We start from the raw sequence: 23,625 nt of genomic DNA on the forward strand, positions 1-23,625 counted from the left end.
CGAGGTACATGAAAAAGTTGCAAACAAAAATATTTCCATAGATGAATCAAGACAACTTAGAAAGAAAACTTAATTCGTACTTCCCGTTTTCAACCACAAGAATACAGGGGTAAAGGCATAACGAGAAGATAGCGTTTTACAAAAAGTGGCAAGAAAAACCCCTTACTCAATGCCAATCATCTAAATCAAGACAAACCATGACACCGAGGTCGGAGGAAAGACTTCCAGATTTTACAAGGAATGGGAAAAAATTACAACAAACTACAAGATAGAATTCGATTCCTATCCCCCGTCAAGATTTGGGGTCACAAATCTTCAATCTCTTACTTTAAAAAAGGAGCTTGGATTACTAAAACTCAGACAAATGCAAGCGATCACTCTGCTTCCTTTTACAGAAAAGAGCTTTAGTCATTATTCCTACTTGTTTTTAGTAAAAAAAAAAAAAAAAGGTTTTACAGGTCCATAAGTTTACAACCCATAAGCAGGCTTATAACTTACTATCGATTCTAGAAGGAATCTGTCAAATAGGATATTATGCCGCCTTGTCTAACTCCTTTATCAATCTGAAACCACTCAGTTTTCTTCACTTTCTGTTTTAACGGGTGTAGAGGTCCCGAATAGAAACTATAAAACGTTCAGGCACCCCGGTTTCCCAGTGCTAGTGGTGTGTGCCCTCTGAGGGCTCTTTACTGCACCTGCCAATCTGATATCTAGGAGGGAATTCTCAATATCTACCTGAGCCAATCCCCAGCTCTGTTTCTCCTGCACCTCTCTGATCACCCCATTAAAACCTACCAGAACTAATACACATTGTCAACACTGTCAGATCATGCATCCTGGCCCAGAAGGTGGATGATATGAGAATGAAGCAGTCTTCTTTTCTTTTCCTTTTGACATAATAATTTTATTTGTCATTGTATATTTCTGTGTTTATTTGCCTTTTAATGTCATTTTGTGGCTTTAGTCAATTTCTTTACCAGCAGTCATCCTACCGATCATACTAGCTATTTGTCATGCACACAGCACCTGTCATGCAGGTATCACCCCTCATGTCTTAACAGACTAACACACTAGATTTCTTGTTTATTTACTACTATACAAGGGCCTTGTGTTGTTCAAATTGTTACTTTGTGTTTTGTCTTTATTACGGCTTGTAAAAAAAAAAATAGTAATTTCTGAAAAGGGGGAAAAGGAAATAATTCATGGCCAAATAAGTGTAAAGGCACATGCACACGGCAGAGCCATCTGCATAGAGCCTGTACGGCAGCAGTGTGTCCTCCCAGCTTTATATAATACCTCCGTGTGGCACCTTATTACGAAAGTTAGAAACAATGCTTGTATATAGGGGAGAATACCTGCATTTTACGGCAGCCAATGGAACATGCCATTACTACTTTTGATAGTTTCCAACAGAGAAAAGTCTGTATGGCTTACTATGAAATTGGAGGCATATAGTAGTACAGTGTGATACCATATATCTGCCATATTGTGGCTGCATACAATTCAGAGTCGTAATATCGGCATGTGCACGAGGCCTTAAAGCGTACCTTCAGTTACCATCTATTACTCCACCTAACATTGGTAATGAAAAAGACACTAGTGCATGCTGGGTTGTACAGTTCTCATGGCAAATGACACTCGAGTATTGTGCACAAGTCTTATTAATTACAATAGGACCCATGCACAATACTCGCTAGGCGTCGTATTGTTGCCATGTCAGGTTAGGTGGGATCACAATCGGGAGGTACACTTTAAGCAGGAAAACAAAACCTAGCATGTGCAAGCCCTAAATATCCTTATTATATAAGTTAAATGCAAAAATGACAAAAAACACACCAACACAAAGCTTACTTTTGTATTTTGTTGAAGAAAAAGGGACAAAAAAAATTATATATATGTTAAGACTCCTAAATTACATACAAAATAAAGATTTTTTTTATGAATACGTAACATAGGTAGCTTGTTTACAGCATAAAAATAACCCATAAAAAGACAAAAAAGGAGCATTGAATGCCATGAACATTTTCTTTTTGAACATTAACATACAGTTAACAATAGGCTAATAATAATAAAAATGGGACAATCCTATATAAATGAATATTACAGTTCTTGTAGAATTATGCAATTACATTGCAAAGTTTTCAATCTTTTTTGACTTCACAATCCAAGATCCAAAACACTGTTGTTCAAAATAGGACCTCAGCAAGCACTTTGCTTCTTGATAGGCCCCCGAAAGGTTCTGTAGGTTAAAAACAAAATGTCATATAAATTCATATGATACAACCATGCAAACTAATGTAAATATTAATCAGCAACTTTTTTTTAAATAAAATTGTGGCATATAATTATTTTTTTTTGTAAACCAGAATAAACTGTGCTGTGCTATCTATACAGACACACACACACACACATTTATATATACACATAGGATCTAGGCGTGTACAGGACATGTCGGTGGGTTGTAGGCATGCTAGTTTGAGTAGCAAAAAATTTCTGAAATAGTTTTTTTTAACCCCTTCAGGACCCAGCCATTTTTGGACCAAATGACACAGCCTCATTTTTTAAATCTGACGTGTGTTACTATATCTGGTAATAACTTGGGAATGCTTTTACCTATCCAAGCGATTCTGAGATTGTTTTCTCGTGACATATTGTACTTTCAGTTAGTGAAAAAAATTGGTCGATATATTCAATATTTTTGTGTGAAAAATACCAAAATTTAGAGAAAATTTGGAAAAAATTAGCATTTTCTAAATTCAAATGTATCTGCTTGTAAGACAGATAGTTATACCACACAAAATAGTTACTAGCTAACATTTCCCATATGTCTACTTTAGATTGGCATCATTCTTTGAACATCCTTTTATTTTTCTAGGACGTTACAAGGCTTATAAGTTTAGCAGCAATTTCTCAAATTTTCAAGAAAATTTCAAAAGCCTATTTTTTTAGGGACCAGTTCAGTTCTGAAGTGGCTTTGAGGGCCTTATATATTAGGAACCCCACAAATCACCCCATTTTAAAAACTGCACCCCTTAAAGTATTCAAAACAGCATTTAGAAAGTTTCTTAACCCTTTATGCGTTTCACAGGAATTAAAGCAAAGTGGAAGGGAAATTTGCAAATTTCATTTTTTTTTTGCAGAAATTCCATTTTAATCCATTTTTCCTGTAATACTGAAGGTTTTTACCAGAGAAATACAACTAAATATTTATTGCCCTGATTCTGAAGTTTTTAGAAATATCCCACATGTGGCCCTAGTGTGCTAATGGACTGAAACAAAAGCCCCAGAAGCAAAGGAGCACCTAGAGGATTTTTGGGCCTTCCTTTTCTTAAATTATATTTCAGGCACCATGTCAGGTTAGAAGAGGTCTTGTGGTGCAAAAATAAAGGAAACACCCCAAAAAAGACCCCATTTTGGAAACTACACCGCTTGAGGAATTCATAAAGGGGTGTAGTGAGCATTTTGACCCCACAGGTGTTTCATAGATTTCATTAGAATTGGGCAGTGAAAATGAAAAATTACATTATTTTCCAATAAGATGTAGCTTTAATGCAAAATTTTTCATTTTTTCAACAAATAAATGAGGAAAAGCACCCCAACATTTGTAAAGCAACTTCTCCAGAGTACAGATATACCAAACATATGGTCATAAACTGCTGTTTTGGGAAGCGGCAGGACTCGGAAGGGAAGGCACGCCATTTAGCTTTTGGAGTACAGATTTTGCTGGTTTGATTTCTCGGCACCATGTCGCATTTGTAAAGCTCCTAAGGTACCAGGTACAGTGCAAAAAAAGTGTCTCCATTTGGCAAACTACACCCCTAAAGGAATTCAACTAGGGGTGTAGTGAGCATTTTGACCCCCCAGGTGTTTCATAGATTTCATTAGAAATGGGCAGTAAACATGAAAAATTTCATTTTTTTCCACTAAGACGTAGCTTTAGGTAAAAATGTTTCATTTTCTCATCAAATAAAGGAGAAAAATCACCATAACATTTGTAAAGCAACATCTCCAGAGTACGGAAATACCCCATATGTGGTAATAAAGTACTGTATGAATACACATCAGGGCTCAGAATGGAAGGCGCGCCATTTGGCTTTTGGAGAGCAGATTTTGCTGGATTGGTTTTTCTGCACCATGTCGCTTTTGCAAAGCCCCTTAGGTAGCAGTACAGTGGAAACTACCCAAAAGTGACTCCATTTGGCAAACTACACCCCTTGAGGAATTCATCTAGGGGGGTAGTGAGCATTTTGACCCCACAGGTGTCTCATATATTTTATTAGAAATGGGCAGTGAAAATGAAAAATTACATTATTTTCCAATAAGACGCATCATTAGTTCAAAATTTTTCATTTTCTCATCAAATAAAGGAGAAAAAGCACCGTAACATTTGTAAAGCAACTTCTTCAGAGTACGGAAATACCCCACATGTGGTCATAAACTGCTATTTGGACACACAGCAAGGCTCTAAAGGGAAGGAGCGCCATTTAGTATTTGGAGTGGAGATTTTACAAGATTCGATTTTTGACCCATGTTGCATTGAGCTATAGTACCAGTACAGTGGAACCCCCGATAAATTACCCCGTTTTGGAAACTAGATCCTTCAAAGAATTGATCTAGGGGTGTAGTGAGCATTTTGACCGCACAAGTGTTTTGCAAAAATGAGTAAACCATAGATGTTGCAGATTGAAAATTGCTGATTTTCCACAGATATGCCATTTCAGTGCCCAATGTGTTGTGCCCAGCTTGTACCACCGTAGACACACATTCCATAAATTGTTAAGCGGGTTCTCCAGAATACAGTAATACCCCATATGTGGTCATAAATTGCCGTTTGGGAACACTGCCAGGCTCAGTTGGACCACCATTTGGCTTTTGAAGCGCAGATTTTGCTTGGTGTTTTAGTGGTATTTTATCTTATAATGTGGGGGCATATGTAATCTGGGCGGAGTACATCAGGGTATATGTAAGCTGGGCGGAGTACACCAGGGCATATGTAAGCTGGGCGGACTACATCAGGGTATATGTAAACTGGGTGGAGTACATCAGGATATGTGTAATCTGTGCGGAGAACATCAGGGTATATGTAATATGTGAGGAGTACATCAGGGTATATGTAATATGTGAGGAGTACATCAGGATATATGAAAACTGGGCAGAGTACATCAGGGTATATGTAATCTATGAGGAGTACATCAGGGTATATGTAAGCTCTGAGGAGTACATCAGGGCATATGTAAACTGGGCGGAGTACATCAGGGCATATGTAAGCTGGGCGGAGTACATCAGGGCATATGTAAACTGGGCGGAGTGCATCAGGGCATATGTAAGCTGGGCGGAGTACATCAGAGCATATGTAAACTGGGCGGTGTACATCAGGGTATATGTAAGCTGGGCGGAGTACATCAGGGTATATGTAAGCTGTGCGGAGTACATCAGGGTATATGTAAGCTGGGTGGAGTACATCGGGGTATATGTAAGCTGGGCGGCATACATCAGGCAATATGTAAGCTGTGCGGAGTACATCAGGGTATATGTAAGCTGGGCGGAGTACATCAGGGTATATGTAAGCTGGGCGGAGTACATCAGGGTATATGTAAACTGAGCAGAGTACATCAGGGTATATGTAAGCTGGGCGGAGTACATCAGGGTATATGTAAGCTGGGCGGAGTACATCAGGGTATATGTAAGATGGGCGGAGTACATCAGGGTATATGTAAACTGAGCAGAGTACATCAGGTCATAATAGGATGATGTAATAATGGGGAGAATGAATAATCCATGGATTGGTGTGGTACGCTTTGAACCAATCCTTTATACAGAGGCCGGGTTTATTGGGTATTATACAAAATATCTGCACCCCAGTATTGCCTAATCTTTGACTTCTTCACCAGCCCTATAAGCCGCACAAGGCCCTAAAGTTTCCTCATCACCGCTGCGTCCATGGGGTCCAGCAAATGACGATGTGGGGTGTTTAGTCTAATTCTACTGGACCTAAAAAGGAGTCTGGCCCGTCATTTAGAATCATTTTGCATCATTGCGTTTTGAGAGTCATAATGTGTTATTTTTCCGGTGACGGAGCTGTGTGAGGGTGCGTTTTTTGTGGAACGAGCTGTAATTTTTATTGGTTCCATTTTGGGGGACATGCGATTTTTTTATCACTATTTATTCAATTTTTTGGGAGATGAGGAAACCAAAAAACAGCAATGCTAGCACGTTTTTTTTATTTATTTTTTTACAGTGTTCACCGTGCAGTATAAACAACATGTTAACTTTATTCTGCGGGGCGATACGATTACAGTGACACCAAATTTATATTGTTTTTTTACGTTTCACTACGTTGAGACAAAAAAAATACTCTTTTCTAAAAAAAAATCATGTTTTAGTGTCGCCATTTTCTGAGAGCCATAACTTTTTTATTTTTTAGTGGATATCGCTGCGGAGCGGCTTGTTTTATGCGTGACGAACTGTAGTTTCTATTGGTACCATTTTGCGTTACTTGCAACTTTTTATAAAAAAAAATTTGAGACAAGATGACCAAAAAATTCAATACCGTCATTGTCTTTTATTAAAAATTTTTACGGTGTTCACCGTGCGGTAAAAATAATGTGATATTTTTATAGATCAGGCCGTCCTGAACGCGGCGATACCTATTATGTATTGTTTTTTTTCTAATATTAAAGGAGTTGATCAGGCACACAGGGCGATTATTGTTTTTATTATTTATTTATTTTTCTTTCACATTTTTTTTTTACATTTTTCACTTTTTCTTTTATACTGACCTGGGGACTTGAAGATCTGGTCTTCTGATCCCCGCTACGATGCACTGCACTACTTATGTAGTGCAGTGCATCGTAACTGTCATTTTTCATTTGACAGTTAGCCGATTAGGTCCTGCCTAGTAACGGCTTCCTGGTTGCCATAGCAACAATTGCCACCCGCGATCCATCGCGGGGAGGCCCGGGGGTACATAGGGCACTCCCTCCCTCTGTAAACCACTTCAATGCGGCGGACGTCATTGACAGCCGCATTGAAGGGGTTAAATGGCTGATGGTTAACAGCCATCACAGCGGCTGTCAGCTGTGTATAACAGCTGACAGCCGCTGAAGATAAAGCGCGCACAGCTCCTGTGCTCGCTTTATCTCCAAGGCGTGACTGTACGCCCGAGTGCGGGAACTCACTTGGAATTTGGACGTACAGTCACGCCCAATCGCGGGAAGGGGTTAAGGAACAGTTTCAAGGTGAGAAAAGCGAACATTTTACAATTCGTGTTTGAATATTAGAAGTATAGATTTTACAAAAAAAAGCAAACAAAAGCATAAAACATACTGGAAAATATATACAGTGAAGGAAATAAGTATTTGATCCCTTGCTGATTTTGTAAGTTTGCCCACTGTCAAAGTCATGAACAGTCTAGAATTTTTAGGCTAGGTTTATTTTACCAGTGAGAGATAGACTATATTAAAAAAAAAACACAGAAAATCACATAGTCAAAATTATATATATTTATTTGCATTGTGCACAGAGAAATAAGTATTTGATCCCCTACCAACCATTAAGAGTTCAGCCTCCTCCAGACCAGTTACACGCTCCAAATCAACTTGGTGCCTGCATTAAAGACAGCTGTCTTAAATCATCACCTGTATAAAAGACTCCTGTCCACAGACTCAATTAATCAGTCTGACTCTAACCTCTACAACATGGGCAAGACAAAAGAGCTTTCTAAGGATGTCAGGGACAAGATCATAGACCTGCACAAGGCTGGAATGGGCTACAAAACCATAAGTAAGACGCTGGGTGAGAAGGAGACAACTGTTGGTGCAATAGTAAGAAAATGGAAGACATACAAAATGACTGTCAATCGACATCGATCTGGGGCTCCTATGACCCAAAGAACACCGTCACCACTGTCAAGCATGGAGGTGGAAACATTATGTCTTGGGGGTGTTTCTCTGCTAAGGGCACAGGACTACTTCACCGCATCAATGGGAGAATGGATGGAGCCATGTACCGTCAAATCCTGAGTGACAACCTCCTTCCCTCCACCAGGACATTAAAAATGGCTCGTGGCTGGGTCTTCCAGCACGACAATGACCCGAAACATACAGCCAAGGCAACAAAGGGGTGGCTCAGAAAGAAGCACATTAAGGTCATGGAGTGGCCTAGCCAGTCTCCAGACAATAATCCAATCGAAAACTTATGGAGGGAGCTGAAGAGTCGAGTTGCCAAGCGACAGCCTCAAAATCTTAATGATTTACAGATGATCTGCAAAGAGGAGTGGGCCAAAATTCCATCTAACATGTGTGCAAACCTCATCATCAACTATAAAAAATGTCTGACTGCTGTGTTTGCCAACAAGGGTTTTGCCACCAAGTATTAAGTCTTGTTTGCCAAAGGGATCAAATACTTATTTCTCTGCGCACAATGCAAATAAATATATATAATTTTGACAATGTGATTTTCTGTGTTTTTTTTTTAAATATAATCTATCTCTCACTGGTAAAATTAACCTAGCCTAAAAATTCTCGACTGTTCATGTCTTTGACAGTGGGCAAACTTACAAAATCAGCAAGGGATCAAATACTTATTTCCTTCACTGTATATATTACAACAAAACCATACAATCATTAAAAAAGTTAATTCACAATAAAACATGTATATAATAACGGTCAGATATTCTGAAGCCGTGTGCTTGTATTTAATATAGTTTATGCTTGTGGTTAAACTTTTAATGACCAGCGCTGCCTTTTGACGGCGGACGGTGCAGGTCCTTAGTCTACAATATATTTTGGCGACGCAGAAGAAAAGGCATTTGAGCGCTCAAGTGAGCACTCATTCTCTAAACCGGACAATAGTTCCACGGAGAGGCAGGGACTCCTAGCGTTGTACATAACTATGACGATAGGAGCCCGGCTCCCTGCAATGTGTTCGGTCCGGGACTTGCGGCCGAACTACGTTCCGTCCTTTACGGACCGAACATGCTCGTGTGAATCCAGCCTAACAACTCCTGAACTTAGAGCAGCCTTCTGAATACAGCTGGGATCGGAAAAAAACTCTGAACCCAGCATTTTAACCATTTGATCAATGTGGCCCGTTTAACCTGGTGACACGATCAGAGACTGGAGGAACACTCTACAGTCAGCCATGGGGACCTAGAAAGGGACCCAGGGCTGTCTGTTCTATAAGCCTGCTGTTAGGGCACTCTTGTATTAGGCTTGAGGCAAAGTGCAATATGTAATGCTATGTTAGTCTCATATTCTCAAGGCAGTGACTGGTATGATTTTTGTTGAAATGCCTACATGTTCTTCTCAATGAATTAGATCAAACAGTTAATTTATTTCAGTAATTCAATTAAAAAAGTGAAACTCATATTATATAGATTCATTACACACACAGTAATCTATTTCCAGCATTTTTTCTTTTAAGCTTGATAATTATGGCTAAAAGTTAATGAAAACCCAAAATGTAGTATTATAGAAAAATAGATTATATAAGGCCAATTTCAAAAATGATTTTTTATAATAATGAAATGTCAGCCTACTGAAAAGCATGTACAGTATATGCACTCAATACTTGGTCGGGGCTCCTTTTGTATGAGTTACAGCATCAATGCGGCGTGGCATGGAGGCGATCAGACTGTGGCACTGCTGAGGTGTTATGGAAGCCCAGGTTGCTTTGATAGCGACATTCAGCTCGTCTGCATTGTTGGGTCTGATGTCTCATCTTCCTCTTGACAATACACCAGATTCTCGATGGGGTTTAGGTCAGGCGAGTTTGCTGGCCAATCAAGCACAGCGATACTGTGGTTATTAAACCAGGTATTGGTACTATTGGCAGTGTGGGCAGGTGCCAAGTCCTGCTGGAAAATGAAATCAGCATCTCCATAAAGCCAGAAGGGAAGCATGAAGTGCTCTAAAGGATCTTGGTAGACGGCTGCATTGACTCTGGACTTGATATAACACAGTGGACCAACACAAGCAGATGACATGGCTCCCCAAACCATCACTGACTGTGGAAACTTTACACTGGACCGCAAGCAACTAAAATTGAGTGCCTCTCCACTCTTCCCCCATACTCTGGGACCTTGATTTCCAAATGAAATGCAAAATTTACTTTCAACTGGAAACAGGACTTTGGACCACTGAGCAACACACCAGGTGTAGTCCATGTCCTGGATACGTCTGTGTGTGGTGGCTCTTGAAGCTCGGACTCCAGCTGCAGTCCAGTTGTGAATCTCCCCCAGATTCTTGAATGGCCTTTTCTTGACAATCCTTTCAAGGCTGCAGTTTTCCCTGTTGCTTGTGCACTTGTTCCTACCACACTTTTTCTTCCTCTCAACTTTCCATTAATATGCTTGGATACAGCACTCTGTAAATAGCCAGCTTCATTAGCAATGTCCCTTTGTGGCTTACCCTCCTTGTGGAGGGTGTCAATGACGGTCTTCTGGAGAACGGTCAAGTCAGCAGTCTTCCCCATGATTGCGTAGCCTACTGAACCGGACTGTTGGACCATTTAACCCTTTCACGACCAAGGATGAAAATGCACGTCCTGGTCGGCTGCTAGTTCCCGCACCAGGACGTGCATTTTCGTCCGCATTTCAAACTGTCACTCTGTGTAAACACAGAGTGACAGACGCGCGCTGACAGCTGTCCTAGACAGCTGAGACATCAGTCTCGCCGGACAGTGGACCATCGCCGCTGCTTTCGGCAGTTAACCCCTTAAGTGCGGCGACGGATTGCCATCGCCGCATTTAAGTGGTTTGAAGCACATCGGCAGCCCCCACGAAGTGATCGTGGGGGCTACCGATGCTTGCCACGGCAATCGGAGGTCAGATAATGACCTCCGGGTTGCCATGTACGGAAGCCTCGGAGGAATAGCCTCCGGCCGTTCCTCCTCTGCTTCCTGTCGGTGTGACAGTCACGTCACAATGACAGTTAGAGTACATTATACTACGTGTGTAGTGTAATGTACTCTAGCAGCGATCAAAGCTGCAAGTCTAAATGTCCCCTAGTGGGACAAGTAAAAAAGTAAAAAAAAGTAATAAAAATGTTTTAAAAAAAGTGTAAAAATAAAAGTTATAAGTTCTATAAACACTAAATGCTTTTCTTTCCTATAATAAGACTTTTATTATAGAAAAAAAATGAACACGTTAAAAAAGTACACATATTTGGTATCACCGCGTTCGTAACGACCCAAACTATAATGTTATTTTTCCCGCACGGTGAACACGGCAAAAAAAATAGAAATGAAAAACGACGACAGAATCGCAAATTTTTTTAGTCACCACCGCTCCCTAAATAAAGAATAAAAAGTGATCAAAAAGTCGCATGTACCCGAAAATAGTACCAATAAAAACTTCTATCCGTCCCGCAAAAAACAAGCCCTTACACAGCTTTTTTGACTAAAAAATGTAAAAATTATGGCTCTCAGAATATGAATTTTTTTTTTTTATAAATAAGTCATTTTATTGTGCAAACGCTAAAAAAAAGGACCAAACCTATATACATATGGTATCGCCGTAATCGTACCGACCCACAGAATAAAGTAAAAATGTCACCTATAGCGTACGGTGAGCGCCGCAAAAAGAAAACCTAAAAAACTGTGTCAGAATTCCTGTTTTTTGCTCAGGATTGCAAAAAAATGGAATAAAAAGTGATCAAAAAAAATCGCATGTACCCCAAAATGGTACCAATGAAAACGACAGATTGTCCCGCAACAAATAAGCCCTCACACGGCTCCGGTGGTGAAAAAATAAAAAAGTTCTCTCTCAGAATATGGCGATGCAAAATGTGCAGAATGTCCAAAAGCGGATAAGATCGGGCGCCATTTATCAGTGCGACACCGGCCACATATCTAGGAAATATTATTTATTTACCCCATTATCATACCCTCTTATTATGCCCTGATATACTCCGGACAGATTACACATACCCTGATGTTCTCCGCACAGATTACACATACCCCCACATTATAAACTGAAATACCAGCGAAACCCAAAACAGAAACCTACCAAGCAAAATCTGCGCTCCAAAAGCAAAATGGCGTTCCCTCCCTTCTGAGCCCTGCAGCGTGCCCAAGCAGCAGTTTGCGCCCACAGATATGACGTCGCCATACCCGAGAGAACCCGCTTAACGTTTTATGAGGTATTTGTCTTCTGTGGCACAAACTGGGCACAACATATTATGCACTAAAATGGTGTATCAGTGGAAAATTGCAATTTTCACTTTGAACCATCCGCTGTGCATTAACCCCTTTGAGCACTATGACTTAAAGGAACAGTGTCACCACCAAAAAAAATTTCATGTCAGTTTAATGTTAGTGTTTTATTAAAAACGTTTTTATTTATTTGTGTGTTTGTGTGTTACTTTTTTCTATTTTTTCACTTTTTCTTCCCTATGGGGGCTGCCATTTTTTTTTCAATTCTGTATGTGTCGATTAACGACACATACAGACATGGAATACGGCAGCCAGTCCCATAGGGACTGCGAACGGGTCCCGTCCCATCCACTTCTGTGTACGCCGTCTGTGTGGGAACTGCGCATGCGCCGCTCCCACACAGTCCAATTTGAAATGCGCGCCGTCCGGCGCCATTTTCCTGTGGACCGGAAGTCGCGGCCGGACAGTAAGATTACTACTTCCGGCCGCGGCTTCCGGACTTGTGCACTTGGACCAGCGGCAGCAGACGGAGCGGACGGGCCGGAGGGAGCCGCGGCGGCAGGTAAGAGATTTCTATGTATGTTCGTGTTTGTTTACTACTGTATGTAAACCTACTACACTGTGTGTTAGCTCAAAAAATGGCGACACACAGTGTAGGAGGTTAGACCGTTCAATCCCCTCGTTTATCCCGGCACTAGCCAGGATAAAGGAGGGGGGGATTCTCAGAGCTCACTAGAGCGAGTGCTTTTTTCCCAATTTTGCAGCAAAAAGCAATGTGGTTGCTTTACCACATGCAATGCTGCAATTTTGGGAATAGCTCCATCTAATGACCAGCAATGGGAAATATTATAAATTAGCATCTAATTTATAATATTTCCTGACTCGTGAAAAAAAATTAAAAAATTTGAACAATGTTTAAACACCTACACACTAAATGTTTAATTAAAAAAAACAAAACATGTTTTGCTGGCAACACATTCCCTTTAATTGCCCGTCATGGTGCGGCGGTTGATGTATGGAGCTGTCTCACGTGCTGAGCCCACTCCATACGCTGCGGGTGTCGGCTGTGTATTACAGCTGACACCCGGGACTAACGGACAGGTACAGCGATCGCTCTGTTACAGAAGCCTGTAAGAATAAATTTGATATTAATTTTCGCGCCCTAATTCCAATAAACTCTGTAAAAGACCCGTGGGGTGTAAATGCTCACTATACCCCTAGAAAAATTCCTTGAAGGTTTTTCCAAAATGGGGTCACTTTTGGGGGGTTTCCACTGTTTTGGTCCCTCCAGTGCATTGCAAATGCGACATGGCACCGAAAACCATTCCAGCAAAATCATAAATCCAAATGGCGCTCCTTCCCTTCTGAGCCCTGCTGTGGGTCCAAAGAGCAGTTTATTACCACATATGGGGTATTGTCGTAATCGGGAGACATTGCTTTACAAATTTTGGGGTGCATTTTCTTCGTTATTGCTTGCAAATAATAAAAATTTCTATGTTGTTTCAGAACAAAAGTACATTTTAATTTTTACAGACTAATTCCAATATATTTAGCGAAAAACCTGTGTGGTCAAAATGCTAACTATACCCCTAGATAAATACCTTAAGGGGTCTAGTTTTCGAAATGGGGTCGTTTATGGGGAGTTTCTATCGTTCTGGCAGCTCAAAGCTTCTCCAAATGTACAGTGGGGCCTAAAAACATTTTCAAGCAAAATATGAGTCCTGAAAGCCTCCGGGTGCTCCCTTCCTTTGGGGCCCTGCCGTGTGTCCAAACAACGCATTAGGGCCACAATGTGGGTATTTTTGAAAACAGGAGAAAGAGGGTGATAGATTTTGGGGTGTGTTTCTTCATTTTCATGTTCGCTTTACAAAGAAATCGGTCTTCAAACAAATACTTATATGAAAAAAGTGAAATAATTTTTTTTTTCACCTGATATGCATTAAATTTAGCAAAGAACTGTGGGGTCAAAATACTTAGTATACACCTAAATAATTACGTTATGGGGTCTAGTTTTCGAAATGGGGTCGTTTATGGGGAGTTTCTATCGTTCTGGCAGCTCAAAGCCTCTCCAAATGTACAGTGGGGCCTAAAACATTTTCAAGCAAAATATGAGTCCTGAAAGCCTCCGGGTGCTCCCTTCCTTTTAGGTCCTGCCGTGTGTCCAGGCAGCGCTAATGTGGGTATTTTTGAAAACAGGAGAAACAGGGTGATAGATTTTGTGGTGTGTTTCTTCATTCTCATGGTCGCTTTACAAAGAAATTGGTCTTCAAACTGATACTTTTATGAAAAAAAATATTTTTTTTTTCACCTGCTATGTATTAAATTTAGCAAAAAACTGTGGGGTCAAAATACTTACTATACCCTTAAGGGGTCTAGTTTTCTAAATGGGGTCATTTGTGGAGGTTTCCATCACTCTGAGACCTATGAGCCTCTGAAAACCTGGCTCGGTGCAGGAAAAAAAAATGTACTTCAAAATTTATAAAATTATTATTACATTTGTAAGTCCTCTAAATTGCTGAATTTTTTTTTTATTTTTTCAAAAGTGCTGCCAAAATAAAAGAGTAAAGAGATCGAAATATATATTTAATTTAAAAAATTGTACTGTATGTATGTACATATGTGACATATTGCAGTTAAAAATAGGGGAAAATGGTAATTTTTACAAAATTTCTTCCATTTTTCTATTTTTTAATTAATTTCCGCAAATCGTATCAGTCTACTTTTACCACTAAAATAAAGTACAACATGTGACAAAAAAACAATCTCAGAATTACTTGGATATTCAAAACTTTCACAGAGTTATTCTCTGATAAAGTCAGACATACCAGATTTGACAAATCTGGCTTGGTCATTAACCCTTTCAAGACCGAGCTCATTTTGACCTTCATGACCAGCCCCATTTTCTCAAATCTGACATGTGTCTCTTTATGTGGTAATAACTCCGGAATGCTTTTGCCTATCTAAGCGATTCTGAGATTGTTTTCTCGTGACATATTGTACTTTATGTTAGTGGAAAAATTTGGTCAATAAATTCATTGCTTATTTGTGAAAAACACCAAAATTTAGAGAAAATTTGCAAAAATTATGATTTTTCTCATTTTAAATGTATCTGCTTGTAAAACAGATAGTAATACCACACAAAATAGTTAATATTTTATATATTCCATATGTCTACTTTATATTTGCATAGTTTTTTGAACATTATTTTATTTTTCTAGGACGTTACAACGTTTAGAACTTTAGCAGCAATTTCTCACATTTTCAAGAAAATTTCAAAAGGCTATTTTTACAGGGACCAGTTCAGTTCTGAAGTGGCTTTGAGGGCCTTATGTACTAGATAGACCCCATAAATCACCCCATATTAAAAACTGCACCCCTCAAAGTATTCAAAATAGCATTCAGAAAGTTTCTTAACCCATTAGGCGCTTCACAGGAATTAAAGCAAAGTAGAGGTGAAATTTACAAATTTTATTTTTTTTGCTGAAATTCATTTGTAATACATTTTTTTCTGTAACACAGAAGGTTTTACCCGAGAAATGCAACTCAATATTTAGTGCCCAGATTCTGCAGTTTTTAGAAATATCCCACATGTGGCTCTAGTGCGCTAATGGACTGAAATACCGGCCTCAGAAGCAAAGTAGCACCTAGTGGATTTTGGGGCCTCCTTTTTTTAGAATATATTTTAGGCACCATGTCAGGTTTGAAGAGGTCTTGTGGTGCCAAAACAGTGGAAATCCCCCAAAAGTGAGACGGTTTTGGAAACTGCACCCCTCAAGGAATTTATCTAGGGGTATAGTTAGCATCTTGACCCCACAGGTATTTTGCTATATTTATTGGAGTTTGTCTGTGAAAGTGAAAATCTACTTTTTTTCTGAAAAAATATAAAAAAAAATAATATTTGCAAGGAATAAAGATTAAAAGCACCCCAGAACTTGTAAAGCTACTTCTCCCGATTACGCCAATACCCCATATGTGGTACTAAACTGCTGTTTGGACCCACGGCAGAGCTCAGAAGGGAAGGAGCGCCATTTGGATTTTGAAGCGCAGATTTTGCTGGATTGGTTTTCAGTTCCATGTCGCGTTTGCAACGCCCTGGAGTAAGCAAAACAGTGGAATCCCCCCAAAACTGACCCCATTTTGAAGACTACACCCCTCAAGGAATTGTTCTAGGGGTATAGTTAGCATTTTGACCCCACAGTTTTTTTGCTGAATTTAGTGGAATTAGGCCGTGAAAATGAAAATCTACTTTTTTTCTGAAAAAACATAGAAATGTTAAATTTTTACAATGAATAAAGGAGAAAAATTACCCCAAAATTTGTAAAGCAATTTGTCCTGATTACAGCAATACGCCATATGTGGTAATAAACTGCTGTTTGGACCCACGGCAGGACTCAGGAGGGAAGGAACAATATTTGGCTTTTGGAGCTCAAATTTAGCTGGAATGGTTTTCGGGTGTCATGTCGCATATGCAAAGCCACTGAGGTACCAAAACAGTGGAAACCTCCCAAAAGTCCCTTTAGGGGACTGGAACGAGCGATCATTAGGTCGCTGGTACAATACACTGCAATACTAATGTATTGCAGTATAATGTCATTTTACAGGCTCCTGTAACAGCGCGATCGCTGTTCCTGTCCGTTAGTCCCGGGTGTCAGCTGTAATACACAGCGGACACCTGCAGAATATGGAGCGTGCACAGCGCATGAGCCCGCTCCATAAATAACCCCTCGCACCACAACATGCTATTAAGTCGTGGTGCGCCAAGGCGTTAATGCGCAGCGGATGGTGCAAAGTGAAAATTTAAATTTTCCACTGATATGCCATTTTAATGCACAATATATTGTGCCCAGTTTGTGCCACTGAAGACAAATACCTCAAACAATGTTGAGCGGGTTCTCCCAGATATAAAATGTCATATATGTGGACGTAAGCTGGTGTTTGGGCACGCTGTGGGGCTCAGAAGGGAGGGAACACCATTTGGCTTTTGGAGCGCAGATTTTGCTTGGTAACTGTTCTGTTTGGGGTTTTGCTGGTATTTCAGTTTATGATGTGGGGGCATATGTAACCTGTGCGGAGTACATCAGGGCATAATAAGAGGGTATAATAATGGGGTACATAAATAATAATTCGCAGATATGTGGCCGGTGTCGCACTGATAAATGGCGCCCGATCTTATCCGCTTTTGGAACACTGCACATTTTGCATCGCCATATTCTGAGAGCCAGAACTTATTTATTTTTTCTCCAACGGAGCCGTGTGAGGGCTTATTTGTTGCGGGACAATCTGTACTGTTTTTTGGAAGCAAAGTGACAAAGAAACATAAATTCTGACAATGTTTTTTGTATTTTTTTTTTTTACAGTGTTCACCGTGCGGTATAAATGACATTTTACTTTATTCTGCGGGTCGGTACGATTACGGCGATACCATATGTATATAGGTTTTTTATGTTTTGTGGCGATTGCGCAATAAAATCACTTTGATAAAATTATTTCTTTTCTGTGTCCCCATATTCTGAGTCATAATTTTATATTTTTCCGTCAAAAAAGCGGTGTAAGGGCTTGTTTTTTGCGGGACGGGTTGTAGTTTTTATTGGTACTATTTTGGGGTACATGCGACTTTTTGATCACTTTTTATTCTATATTTTGCGAGGGTTGATGACCAAAAAAAAGTGATTCTGACATTGTTTTTTAATTATTTTTTTTGCGGTGTTCACCGTGCGGGAAAAATAATATTATAGTTTTATAGTTTGGGTCGTTACGAACGCGGTGATACCAAATATGTGTACTTTTTTTTAACATTTTCATTTTTTTCCTATAATAAAAGACTTATTATAGGAAAAAAAGCATTCTTTTTTTTTTGTAACTTTTCTAACTTGTTTTTACACTTTTATAAAACTTTTTTATTACTTTATTTTTTACTTTTTACTTGTTTTACTTGAAGCCTGGCAGCACTGATCGCTGCTATAATACATTATACTACCTAGGTAGTGTAACGTATTATAAACTGTCAGTGTGACGCTGAGAGTCACACTGACAGGAAGCTTATGAGAACCAGCCTCCGGCTGGTTCTCATAGGCTGCTGTGCATGGCAGACCCGGGGGCTGTTATATGGCCCCCGGTTCTGCCTTATAACCGACTGCAGCACCAGCAATCGGTCCCCGGGAAAGTTTGTTGTAGCAACAAACTTTCCAGTTTGTTATAGCAACAAACTTTCCAGTTCGTTGCTACAACACACTTTCCCTGCGATCACATGACCGGGACCTGAACTAATCAGGTCCCGATCATATCTCCAGGACCAGAGGCAGGTGATAACAGCGCGATCCGGGTGTCAGCGCTACTCTGAGACACCCGGATCGCGCTTTTAACACCCGCCGTGAATTCACGTCGGCACTGCACAAAGCCCAGCAAGTGCCGACGTGAATATACAGTGGGCGGTCGGGAAGCGGTTAAGGTACAAACATGCCCGGTCATTAAGGGGTTAAAGACTAAGGCCCTGTTCACACGGAGTTTTGTTTTTTTACACAGAAACCGCATCGGAAAACTCGCCAAAAAACATCCGAAAATGTCTCCCATTGATTTCAATGGGAGTCAGAGTTTTTTTCCTGCGAGCGGAAAAACCGCCTTGCAGGTAAAAGAAGCGACATGAGCTTTCTTGAGGCGGTTTCCGCCTTCAAAACCCCATTGAAATCAATGTGAGATGGGAAAAAAAACACCTCGAGCTAGCGAGGCGTTTTTTTTTACGCGTTTTGACGTGATTTTTCCTCTTGCTAAGCCCAGAAGTCCTCCATCCAAATTTAAAAAAAGTAAGTGCAATTGCTCATATCTGCCATACATGTAGGTAGATGTGCAAATGTTTTTTTTTTGGGGGGGGGGGGGGGGGTTTCTGTAGTTTATGTATGTCATTATTATTTTTTTTACATTTTAGGAACAGAAGTGTCATCAGAAGAGGCGTATCGATATTTTTATGTGGGCCTGTTCACATCAGCGTGGTTTCCACTGAAGGGTTCCGTCCGAGCTTTCAGTCAGGGGAACCCCTCAACGTAAAGAAAAACGTAAAGTAAGTTTCGTTTGCATCACCATTGATTTCAATGGTGACAAATCCGTTGCTAATGGTTTCCGTTTGTTTCCTTTGTGCAAGGGTTCCGTAGTTTTGACGGAAGCAATACTGTAATAGACGTAATCCCATCAGCAAACTGATCCGTCTCCATCGAAATCAATGTTGATGCAAACGGAAAACAATGGTTTGGGTTTGGACTCCGTTCATGGGTGCTTTGCTCATGAATGGAGCCCTGACTGAGATGTGAACTAATCCTAATGTATGCTTTTTTTTAAAAATGATTTTGGTTAGGCCATGTTCACACAGGGCGGATACACCTAGTATAATGTACACAGCGTATCTGCCAAGGCATCCACAGAGAAATTTCAGCAGTAATGTCATACAAGAAGACCTGGCTGAAGGATGTCAGAGGTTCTTACCAGGGGACATTGTGTTTGAAAAACTGCACCACTATTTGGTGTGGTTTTTCGTCGGAATTCTCTGTAGCAGACAGGATGGATACACTGTGTTCACACTACCGTTGCCCTTCCAACGTAGTTTTCTGTCGGGTTAACTACTCAATGGAAAGGCAACCTCCGCTTCAGTTTTCCTCACCACTGAACTCAATGGCGAGGGAAACCTAGCTTTCCATCTGTCACCGTTGTGACAGGGTTCGTTCCACAACGGTGACAAACGGAAACCATTTTTAACTAGGTTACCGTCACCTTATCCGCAGCGTAGGCGTCCTGTGTGAAGGCGTCCTGTGTGAATAAGTTTTGTATTTGCAGAGGAAGATGTGAAAAAAAGGTGGAAGAGCGTGCGGGACCGCTTCATGAAGGCGGTGCGGAAGGCCGAGAGGAGTGGGGGCTCTCCATCTAAAAGAAGATAGGTCCCTCACCATGATGAGCTGCTGTTCATCTTACCTAGCAGGGGACAACGGCCGTAAGTATTGATGCCTATGTTTGAATTTTCAAAATGAGTTTTACTATGTACTTAATGTTTTTTTTTCCACGGAACTGAAGGCAATTATCAAGACCCTGAGGCCCCTGCCACCAAAGATGGACAGCAGCATAGGTCGAGGAAACCCATTGCTTCTACTTCCACCAATCATGAAGCGGAGGGGCAAGAAGTACTGGCGGGACGCTTGGTGGCCACAGAAATGTCACCGGGGGAGGAGACACCTGTCTCCTCACCAGTGTCAGTCCAAGATGACGATGCCCCCCCTGTGGCCACCCAGGTCAGTGTTCCCGCCCCCCCCCTAACTGCACCTCTTCCACGCGGGGGGTGTACAAGGACCCCCCCGGGTAACGGACAGGCAATTTAAGGGGGAAACTGAGGTCTTGTCATTTATCCGGAGGGTGGACGGCGATGACAGGTTTGACTTTTTTTGTCACACGTTGGCATCTTCCTGCCTCCAGATGCCAACGGAAAGGAAAGAGGATTTTATGTCTTTCTGTCTCGCCGTGGCGGCAGACTTCTATCACGCCCCCACCCTGCAGGAAGTGGGAATCAATAGCGTAGTCGACTGCGCTATTGATTCTGTCATGATTCCGTCAAAACGACGGATCCGGTGCACAACAGAGACATACGGAAACCATGAGCACCGGATCCGTCACCATTGAAATCAATGGTGATGGAAACGGAAACCTCTGGTTTCGTTTGTGTCAGTCAGGGCTTTGTATTGACGGACTGCGTCGAAATAGAGCCCTGGCGCAGATGTGAACAAAGCCTTAACGGGATACATAACCCATTAGCGTAAATCCACTCTATTTAGGCACATTTTCGCAACCACATAACTGTACAGTGTCCTTGTCAGACTAGTACAGAAATGACTTGGCTTGACCATGACATTATACCTTATGTGGTTGCAGTAATAGACCCATTTAACCCCTTCCCCCTGCTTGTATTCTGGGCCCTAATGACCAAGCCATTTTTTTACGTTTCTCCATCGTCACATTCAAAGAGCTATAACTTTTTTATTTTTGCATCGACATAGCTGTCTGTTTAAGGTCTTGTTTTTTGCGGGACAAGTTGTACTTTTTAATAGCACCATTTTGGGGTACATACAATTATTCATTAACTTTTAGTAACGTTTTTGGGGGGGGATAGAAGAAAACCTGAAATTTCGCCACTCTTTTTTTGCGTACTAAATCTACGTAATTTACCGTGTGGTATAAATAACACAATAACTTTATTCAACGGATTGTTACGATTGCAAAGATACCGAATTTGTATAGATTTTGTATGTTTTACTACTTACACAGTAAAAACTATTTTTTCTAATTTTTTTGGAGTTGATGCAATTTTTTGATCACTTTTTATCAATTTTTTTTAAGTCAGGATCAACAGAAAACAGCAATTTTTCCATTGTTTTTTACGCCGTTCACCGTGCGGGTTAAATAATGTAACAGCTTTATAGTCGGGGTCGTTACGGTCACGGTGATACCAAATATGTGTAACTTTTTTGCTTTATTGTGTTTTTTTTAAATAGTAAAGCATTTTGTAATGGGAAAAATTGGGTTTTTCATTTTTTCAAATTCTTTTTAATTAACTTTATTCAACTTTTTTACTAGTCCCACTAGGGGACTTTAATATGCGATCATCAAATCGCTTTTATAATACACTGCAATACTTTTGTATTGCAGTGTATTACTGCCTGTCCGTTTAAAACGGACAGGCATCTGCTAATCCATGCCTCCGGCCAGCAATAACAACTAGCAGGCATTTACTACGGGGAGACCTGGGGGCCTTTATTAGGGCCCCGGCTGCCATCAGAGACACAGACACTCGGCGATCTTATCGCCGGGTGTCAGTGGGATGAGAGGGAGCTCCCGCCAGCTCTCCAAAACCTCTCAGATGCGGTGCATACTATTGAGCACTGCATCTGAGGGGTTAAAGAGGTGAGATCGATACTAATATCGATCTCACACTTTCGAGCAGGGACGCCCCCAGCTACCTCCGAAATAAAACAAAAAAAAAATAAAAATATTTTTTCCCTAAGGTAATGTTAAGAAAAATAAAAGTTAACATAACTGGTATCGTCGAGTCTAGTATCGTAAAGTCCAAACTATTAGTATATGAATATATGTTATTTAACCCGCACGGTGAATGCAAAAAAACGAAAACCGCCAAAATTGCTGTTTTTTTTGTCATTTTAGTTCTCCAAAAATATAGAATAAAAAGTGATCAAAAAGTCGCATGTACCCCAAAATGGTACGAATAAAACTACAGCTCTTCCCCGCAAAAAATAAACCATCACACCGCTAAATCGACAGAATTTTTTTTTAAAAAAGTTACAGCTTTTAGAATATGGAGACATATTTTGACAAATATTGTCTTCCATATATAAAAGTGGTCAAACAAAAAAATTACATATTTGGTATTGCCGTGATCTAATCAACCAGTAGAATAAAGTGAATATGTCGTTTATACGGCACAATGAACACCGTAAAAACAAAAACAAAAACACAATCGCTGTTTTTTGCCCATTTCTCCCCACAATTTTTTTTTTCAGTTTCCCAGTACATTATATGGTGCCATAAAAAACTACAACTTGTCCCGCGAAAAACGAGTCCTCATACGTCTAGGTTGAATCACTAACGAGAACCTGTCACCAGTATTTCACCTCTTGAACTCTATTCAACCCTCGCTGTCCGCTACTTTTAAACGCTCATTGCCATTATCCCCTCCCCTAAACTCCTCCTCCTCCTGCAAACATTTTGTGCCTTTTATGGTAATAATCCGGCAGTCTCGTTAATTCCTCTTCTTATGCCCGCCCACCACTGAAAACTGGCCCGTCCTGAATGACAAAATCTTGCCTGAGATAGCGCGAATGCGCCCATCATGTATGGTCTGACACCCTTCCATGCTTCGGGTCTAAAATCTAGTTACTGCGCATCCTGTTGTGCGCACGCACCAGAACAAGACAATGATGCGCAAGCGTCCAATTTTGTGTATGCTGGGGGGAGGCGAGGAGCTGTCAATCAAAAGTAAGGAGGCAAAGTTAACTTGGAAAGGATTGAGGAATGAAGATATAACTCTTTTCGAACGAAGATCTGATATGCTCATTAGCATATGGAACAGGAACACAAAAAAACTGAATACTAAAGGGTACAGAGCGTACTTAGAAGATAATTATAGATTACATAAAAAATATTTTTCACCCACTACCACCAGACATAGCTGGTTTAATAATGCTGGTGACAGGTTCCCTTTAAAGGGTTAAAGGATTTCTCTGGTTTTAGCTTAGTCACTGTATAAGTATGTTCACACATCGCCTTTAAGGGCATGTTCCCACACACAGGATACGCTGCAGATTTTCTTCAACAGAAAATCTGAAGCAGAATCTCTAGAAAAACACTGGTAAATCTGTCACAGAAATCTGCACCTAAGGCCTCATGCACACGACCGTAAAAACACCCGTTATTGCGGGTCGTTAT

General features: G+C 40.6%; 1 protein-coding gene across 4 annotated transcripts in view; it reads right to left on the reverse strand.

Moving 5' to 3' along the window:
* Positions 1 to 1,884: 1,884 nt before the first annotated feature.
* Positions 1,885 to 23,625, reverse strand: part of ADAD1 (adenosine deaminase domain containing 1) — a 220,649-nt gene continuing 198,908 nt past the window's right edge. The window contains exon 12 of one of the 4 annotated variants that reach the window (XM_075849715.1): positions 1,885 to 2,239. In XM_075849715.1, coding sequence (XP_075705830.1) covers positions 2,126 to 2,239 — 114 coding nt within the window. In that variant the 3' untranslated portion in view covers positions 1,885 to 2,125. The remainder of the gene's footprint in view (positions 2,240 to 23,625) is intronic. The other 3 variants (XM_075849716.1, XM_075849714.1, XM_075849717.1) reach the window with 3 other exon arrangements.

Source organism: Rhinoderma darwinii, chromosome 1, assembly GCF_050947455.1.
Source record: "Rhinoderma darwinii isolate aRhiDar2 chromosome 1, aRhiDar2.hap1, whole genome shotgun sequence".
NCBI classification, from domain to species: Eukaryota; Metazoa; Chordata; class Amphibia; order Anura; family Rhinodermatidae; genus Rhinoderma; species Rhinoderma darwinii.